Source organism: Salvelinus namaycush, chromosome 33 (assembly GCF_016432855.1).
Source record: "Salvelinus namaycush isolate Seneca chromosome 33, SaNama_1.0, whole genome shotgun sequence".
Taxonomy (NCBI): Eukaryota; Metazoa; Chordata; class Actinopteri; order Salmoniformes; family Salmonidae; genus Salvelinus; species Salvelinus namaycush.
Window position 1 is genome coordinate 19,218,043 of NC_052339.1, and position 8,483 is coordinate 19,226,525.

The 8,483-nt window shown below is 41.0% G+C and overlaps 1 protein-coding gene across 1 annotated transcript in view; it reads left to right on the forward strand.

The window, feature by feature from the left end:
* Positions 1 to 5,183, forward strand: part of LOC120027783 (semaphorin-5A-like) — a 208,194-nt gene extending 203,011 nt beyond the window's left edge. Inside the window, exon 22 of the mRNA XM_038972811.1 lies at positions 1,359 to 5,183. Within this exon, the coding sequence (XP_038828739.1) occupies positions 1,359 to 1,478 (120 nt within the window). The 3' untranslated portion in view covers positions 1,479 to 5,183. The remainder of the gene's footprint in view (positions 1 to 1,358) is intronic.
* The last annotated feature ends 3,300 nt before the right edge of the window (positions 5,184 to 8,483 follow it).

Here is an 8,483-nt window from a genome sequence, read left to right on the forward strand (position 1 = left end):
AAAACAAGCAGACATTGAGGCTCCTGAGGACCAGATTTGCCCCCCACCCTGCCATAGGACTACCCATAGACTTGTGAGAAGGCAGTGTATTTTCCACTCATCTCTTTCTGTTCTAAAACGTCCACCATGTTCTGACTCTTCTCATTTGCATGTGTTTGTTTTTCCCTTTGCTGTCTTTCTCTGTCTTATTAGCTCTGTTTGGCTTTCTAATGATGGGTTACCATGGAGAAAAGGGAACTCGTAACTCATTCTGTTTTCTCCATAGCTGTCCTCTTTCTTTGTATCTCTAATGCCACCCCACTGTTCAACAGATTTTGTTTACCCCACTAAAAACACTCCCTAATCACTCTTTAGCCAATTAAGCACAGTTAAGGAAGAAAGGCAGAGTAGACTAAGTCTGAGAACAGCTGGTTAATGGTTGAGGGCAGCTATGGGGCCACTGGCAGAGATACAAGATATTACTGTTTCAGACAGATTTAGACTTTTGAGAGTGTATATTTTGTTCCATTTTAAACATAGAAATTGACTTTAGACTCAACCAATAACACATGATTCGATCTTTAAGTTATGTTTGTCGCCTCTGTGTGCAAGCCATTTAAATGTTATCTAGACAGAATAATATTATGTGTGTTTGTGCTCAGCACTCGCAACCCTATCAGTTGATATACGGATCCATCAATCAAGAACAAACGCAGCATCATCAAGTGCTGAATTATGTCGCCTCCAGGGGCTTTCAGAATGCACTTAGCCAAGACAATAAGACAGAGGGGCGCACGCACATCAATTTAGCAAACTGCTGAGGTTGTACTGAGCGCAGGGTGCTTAACTCACAGAAATGTATGGTATCTCCATAGAACCACAGAGAAGGGTACTACAGAGTTACCCTGTGGCCCTTCCTTATTTTCTGACTTACTTTTTTTTCTAAAAAAAATAATATTTGATTAATTTTTTTAATTAAATGTAACTCGTCCTCAGGGATTTGGAGATGGAATGCCTAGAAAGCTGCTGATGTAGAGACATTAGAGAGGAGATCAATGGACATATGGTTTCTCATCATAATACACCAGCTCAGTGGTTATCATTTTGCCAGCCTGTTGTTGTTAGTGCTTTGGCCTTGCTCATTGAAATGCTTTATTCATGCAGGGACCTCCTGTTGATTTTTATATTGTCGTCTCATAAATGCTACCAAGGTTTATTTTTCTGTTTGACATATTCCTTTTACCTTGCACTCTCCCATCTAGACGGAATCATTATTTGATCCTTACAATACAGTTGGCACTGACACATCTCTCTCTTCCTCTCTCCATCTCCCCTCTCTTGCTCTCGCTCTCTTCCTATTCTCTCTCTGTCCTTCACAGGCTTTCAATAAGAACAACCTGATTCTGGAGGAAAGAAATAAGTACTTCAACCCCCAGCTAGCTGGGAAGACATACACCAACGCATACTTCACGGACCTTAACACTTACGATGACTATTAACCCTTCGTTGGGCTACAGCACCGGGGATACACACCCTTGTGCAGACAACAACCCCACTCCACTCGCTTTGACTATTCCTATTTTTTTCTGCTTTGTGGTTTCTAATGTAATTTGTGACATTTTATGTGGGACCCTCCTACTCTGGGACCCTTAGGCAGCTGCCATTCAATCAAATTACAGTCAGACAGTGATGTCATCAAAGGGACATGCCCACTTTACTTTCCTTCCTTCAGGTGCTCTGATGAGGTTCACTGGGAATGTTCAACTTCGGAAAAACAAAAAACAACAAGATCCTGACTTGACTCTCACAAACATGGAGACAACTGGAATTTCGTTTTTTTTCATGGAAGGAATGGGAAAAAGTTTTTAAAAATTTAAAATATATATATTAAAAATATATATATATAAATATATATATATATAAACTTAAAGAGCTGTCTGAATGGGATGGATCCCTCTTTGATTTCCTGTGAATTATCTGATTCCAGAACTGTGTCTGTTCTGGGGGAAGAAAACCACCTAACTGCTTTGCATGAATTCATCTGACGTGTTTTTTCTGTCGCTCTGTTCAGTTTTGCATGGTTGGTCACATTCCACTCCACTGGTCTGTAGTCCAAGAACTGCTCCGTCTAGGGAGAGGCTATACGGACATACCTGGTGCCCAATTTGTTGACGTATGTCGCGCAGCTGAGAGTCGAGTGAAGACGAACGGATTCAGTTCAGTCAGTTGTCCTGATGAGCCCTTCCCAGCTAGCTAGTTTGCTTGTGGCTAGAAACTCCAGCAAAAATGTAAAACTTGTCTGCCGAAGTTGGGATTTGGGAAAGTGTTCAGAATAATTCGGTTTTTATCATAATAATAAATAAATAATGGAGACGTAATGCCGTAACTGTAGATTTCCGGTGCTTTAGGTGTCATCCTGGCCTGATATTAGCTACACTATCTAACTACTTCTCCTTACTGCGGCAAGCGGGAGCGAAGGACACTGCCCCGTGTTGTGTTGCCGGCTTGTAGCGCAAACTCTCCCTATTGAGCAGTGGACTGTGACATCCAGATGGTTACTACCAATATTAGTAGTACGCTATCCTACTCAAAATAAAATCAAGTAGCATGGTTAGGGTCATTTGCACCGGCTTGTCGTTACGTTACCTAATTGGCATGTCATTGGCATGACATCCAGATGGTGACCAATAGCCTACAACTACTTTCTCCCTCGCCCATCGAAATAAACATAACTTTCTTTTACAAGTTGTAACTAGCGTCATGCTGCTGTTGCTAGCTAGCCAGCATCAACTATCTAACGGGGAAGGGCTCATCAGGATGACTAACTGAACTGACTGAACCGAAATCATTCGTCTCCACTGGACTCTCAGCTGCACGATATATGTCATCAATTTGGGCACCAGATGTGTCTGTATAGCCACTCCCCTTCATCTGCTGTGCTAGGGTCCTACAGCGTACCCCAAATGGGGTGGCCTTAGTGATGCCTGATGAATTTGACCCAACTACTATGCTCAACGTTAGTTAGTCAAGTGCTTAGCGTACCCAGGGTAGCTGTCACTCAATAGCTACCCAATTTTAGACTTTTGTTAAACCAATCTAGTGCTTTTAACCATCTACCTGTGACAGCTATCGATCAGAATGTAGATATTTTAGAGATGTGACCATATAAAAAATTATCTTACAGGGCTGGCGTCAGTTTAGCAGTTAGCAATGGTTGAGATATCAGTGTACAATCTTTTTTGCTTTTTGTTGATGTTATTGTACAGTGAGCTCATTTAGAAGCATATATATATGTCTCTGTAGCTTTTATAGGTCCATTTACTCAATGTCAGTGTTAAAAATAATAATTTTCTTTGTTTTTACGAAGAAGTAATGAGTTCATGCAAGTAGATTGGATAAATTTGAAAGTGAAGAATGGTCAGGAATATGTAACTAGATCATGCTTAAGCTGTCATCATAGAGGAGAGCAGGGGCAATTGTAACACTTTTTATATTTTACTCTATTGCTCAGAGACAACCTGAGCTAGGCCAGTCATTTTTATATATCAGAAACTAACATCTGTCTCCTAATCATTCATACCATTTAAATGTCTGTACATAAGACGGTCAGATCCCAATATAAATTTTAATCAGAAAAGTCCTGTGCCAGGGGCAATTGTAACAGTGGCAGGGGTCAAATGTAACACCTAAAAAATAACCAAAATAACATGCTTATAAATTATCATATTGTCATAGACATATGAAATGATTTTGCAAGAAATATACATATTTTATGTAAGTAACCAATATTTACAGTAACACCCTGTGCATGGCCATTCAGTTAATCTCCAAACCTCTTGAATAGTCTGATACTACCCAGATTATATATTTTTACAACTTCTATGGCACTCCGTAGGATCCAATGTTAGTTAGTATTTGTATAATTATTTTAAAGGTTGAGTAAGTAAGAATTTTCTCCACAAATGTACCAACATTTATACCCACATATATATTATGCCGTATGTAAATAGTTTATGATTAGTGAATGCCATAATGTAGTTATTTTGTTAGATGCTTCTCCCTATTAGCTGCAATCTTTTTTTTTCAAAGCCATCTTAGCTATCACCCTAGCTGTTCGGTCTGAAAAGATTTACAAATCATGGGAATTTGTCGCCCTATGATGTTAATTCCTTCTGAGGCACGTGTTGATAGGCAACCCCCCTGCACCTGCCATGGCAGGCCTGCTCCCTCCATGCTTAAAGACAGTGTGAGAAACGTGCTAACCAGCATTTGTGCAATGAAACTAAATAAATACTGCACTCAAAACAAATACACAACTTATTTGCTAAATACAAGATAGTGTTGTTGGACAAAGCAAGGAAGGTGAACTTCAAAATGTAATATAGCTTCATTGGAATATGCAGCTGTTGTTGGTAAGTAATGAATCCGCTACCTTAGACATGACTTACTGTATCCAAGTTAAAATCACTTGTTTTCAGAAGTTGTCTTCTTGGCTCAGTGTAATTTTAACATTGCATTGCAATTACCCCCAACCCTAGCAGCCATGACAAAACCTCATGTGCCTAGCAAAAGACAACAATAGTGACACATGTCAATCATGTAAATGGTTAGCCAACATATAGTAATGCAAATTATGCTAGTTTGAATTCTTTGACATTAATGCTCAGGACAGTATAAGAAAAATACAGCTGCTGGAAAAAAATACTTTCACCCCTAAACAAACATTTGCTAATAAAGCGTGAAAATAGTGAGATATTTGGCTTTTCAAGCAGGGAGTGAACCTAAATGGACATGTGCTGAGTGATTTTTAATCATTCTAGCTGGTTTCTGTGTGGAGAAATTCAAGGTGTTACAGTTGCCACTGTTCTCCCCTACTTTGTATAGTTTTTATAATTTTGGAATTCATCATTTTGAAACTGTTTGTTCACAATTGTTGATTTGGCTGTGTGGCTTAATGAATTTATTCTGCCTGGGGTTATAGTAACAGACATGGAGATAGTGCTTTACAAACATCCTTCTCCAGAACCTGAAGTGGTACTTTTTAAGGTGTAATATCTCTGTTTTGTTTAAAGATGATGTACATCCATAACTGAGTGAAATATTCAGTATGTTGGTTTCTTCAATGTTTTCAATTGTAACTAACTATTTTTTTTATATGTTTGCTTGTTTTATTGTGCATAAATTAAAAACCGCTTGGTACACTTCAGGGTTGTCATAGTCTACACTAACTAACAGAAACACACTCTAACATCAAAGAAAAATACTTACTGTTGGGAGAGCTACGTGAATCACTCAAGACCACGGTAACAGACTCTTTTAGCCTTTACAAGAGTCTGTTAACAAGTCCATAGTGATGAATGGCATCAGTAGCAATGGAAGGATACATGAAGGATACAGATGCAGAGAGGGGGTTGTTAGGTCTAATGGATCTATATGACGTAGCGAAGCGCAGCAGTGTTATTCTCCATCAACCTTCAACCTGACGGGCCATCTGTGTGCAAAGGGTAATGGAGTGTGTGTGCATGTGTGAGTGTGCGTGTGTGTGTGTGCAGGTCCGTGTGTGAGTGTGTTATTAATCATTACCGTCAGTGGGCCCAAAAGGGTGAGAGTGCTGATCCAGCCAGAATGGAAGGTTTCTGGCCCAGGAGTATCAATCTCAGTTTACCTTGACTCCACTTTACCTCAGAGAGAGATGGAGCTGGGGACCTGGGGGCCCTACAGAACTCTGGCTGCACTTTCCGGGTGTCTGGAGGATTACTGTGTGTGTGTGTGTGTGTGTGTGTGTGTGTGTGTGTGTGTGTGTGTGTGTGTGTGTGTGTGTGTGTGTGTGTGTGTGTGTGTGTGTGTGTGTGTGTGTGTAGGATGTTGTATAGACATCCTTGCTTCTCATGAAACTGCAGAGCTACACCCACTCTCTCAAATACACTGGTGGGCTGCTGAGTGCATGTTGTAATTAGCTATGGCTATTCGCCCCCTACATCAACCTTGATCAGTGTTATTACTTGATGCAGTAACATACAAACATGCACACACACAGATCTACAGGTACAAGAACACTGTTGGAGCTTTCCTCAGCAATTCCATTTCTCACAATAGCCTGCCTTCTCCCTTGGCTCTTGGACGGTATGATCTATGTTGCACTTAGTCATTCAGACACATGTGGCATTCCCCCTCTCAGCCACTGACATTAGCCCTTGGGACAATGGATGACTTACCCACACTGACATTTGGCTATGTCTCACTCAGAGAGAAGTTCACACAAGTCTCTGCCTCATATTGTGCCTTACTACATACATCGGACCATGCAAAAGAGGATACCAATAAACACCATACTCTTCTATGTCTGTCTCTATCTCAACTTTCCCAGCAACACTAAATACACTAGACTGTAGGTACTCTGTTAGATGGATTACACACCGTTCGCCTGTATCCCTTACGTCTCATTTAGCCAGTTTAGCACTTTTAGAATGTACAATTGTCTGCCACAGAGAAGTGTGTGTGCGTGTGCGCACATGTCTGCCGCTGTGTCATGTTACACTCTGTAATCTGCCAATTAGTGTGTCTACAGAGGCCGGTGAGTGACAAACAGGGCAAGTGAGTGACATTGTTCCTGTCACAGACTGACAGAGCGTGGATGTTCCATTAAGCCCTACTCCTCCCTTGGGAGTTCTTCTCTCTCATTCACATTTACATCAGAACAGTCCGGAACACCTCCTCAGACACTCAGATCTTTCCTTTCCACCGGCCCATTCATTCTAACAGGACCAATAAGAATGTTTCACTTCAAAGTTCCGTAGCAACAAAAGGGTTGGTTCTAATTGGGGCGGCAGGTAGCCTAGTGATTAGAGCATTGGGCCAGTAACCAAAAGGTTGCTGGATTGAATCCCTGATCTGACAAGGTAAAAATCTGTTGTTCTACCCCTGAACAAGGCAGTTAACCCACTGTTCCCCGGTAGGCTATCATTGTAAATAAGAATTTGTTCGTAACTGACTTGCCTAGTTAAATAAATAATAATTAATGTTCCAATAGTTGACCTGTCAAATTGGAGAGCAAATGTAGGAGCCTTTTGAAGCTGTATTTGAGTGGGGAAAAGACAGGCTGTTATTTTGTTGCAGATCAGATGGAGTCTCAGAGCCGGGTAAGAGTAAGTGTAACCATGTGGGTCTGAGTCTGGTGATGCCCACAGCATTCAACCTGGAGAGAAAACAGGACAGTCTCACTCTAGAGTAAACACATACACACACACCCACACACCACACCACACACAAACACACACACACCAGACTGTCTGCATCCCAGAAATCCAGACCACATGTCAGCCACATGTCCACCAGAGTCTGCAAGAGCCCTCTTCTCCCTACAAGAGCCCTCTTCTCCTTCTCTTTCTCTCTCTCTCCCCACCCTCTCTCTCTCTCTCTCTCTCTCTCACACACACACACACACACACACACACACACACACACACACACACACACACACACACACACACACACACACACACACACACACACACACACACACACACACACACACACACACACACCTACCTTACTTAGATAAAAAAACATGTTATCTCATGTCATACAGCCACCATTGACATTAGCAGTTCAGCATGCAGACAGCCTGAGAAGTCAAAGGGTCATACGTGACAGAATTAGAGTCGTATTAGAGGGATGTGCTTTTGCATCTGAAACAGACACAGTGGGCATAGCAACATTAGACTGTGCTTCACCCCGCTGAGGATATCCATGAATATTTATTCATGTGAAGTGGGTACTCTTCCTAAATTGCACGGCTTATCTATAGCTGCTATCACTGTGACACAGTGCCAATGTTAGACCCTACTAATTCACCTAGAAATTCATGTGAGTGTAGGAGGGTGAGGGGGTTGACAAAACACTTGATTTTAGGACTCTATCAAACTGTGATTGTGCTGAATACAGATGAGGGCTTGGTTATGCAATGAAATATGCCTACTGTTTTGCTTTTGTTACTGTGTGGATACTGTTGCCTCTTTCCATAAAGGGGTTAGCTGACAACGCCACAAAAATTATCTGTGATCTTCAAATGGGTGTTGTTGTGATTCTGGCTGGTCAGATAGCTAGCAACAATGATAAGAAGGTACCATGTGGTTATTCGTAAGTGGCTCGTTTCAGCTCATTTGATCTTGTTCTTGATACCATGTTTGGTTTTGAGTTGTTTTGACTGGGACATCATTCTAATATGGCTAAATGTTCCTAGCTAGTTAGCTAATCAACAACTGTAACGATGTATTTGAGAGAAAAGTGTAAATTGTGCCACTTCATATATGTTTTCAATAAACATTGGAGAAGAAATACAGTTTACATGTTATCAACAATCTAAGCCAACCCTGTCTGTTTTGCCCCATAGTTGCACAGACATTGGTTTTGTTACTAAACAACCAACCCGTCTACAGTGGTGTAAAGTACTTAAGTAAAAATACTTGAAAGTACTACTTAAGTAGTTTTTTGGAGTATCTGGA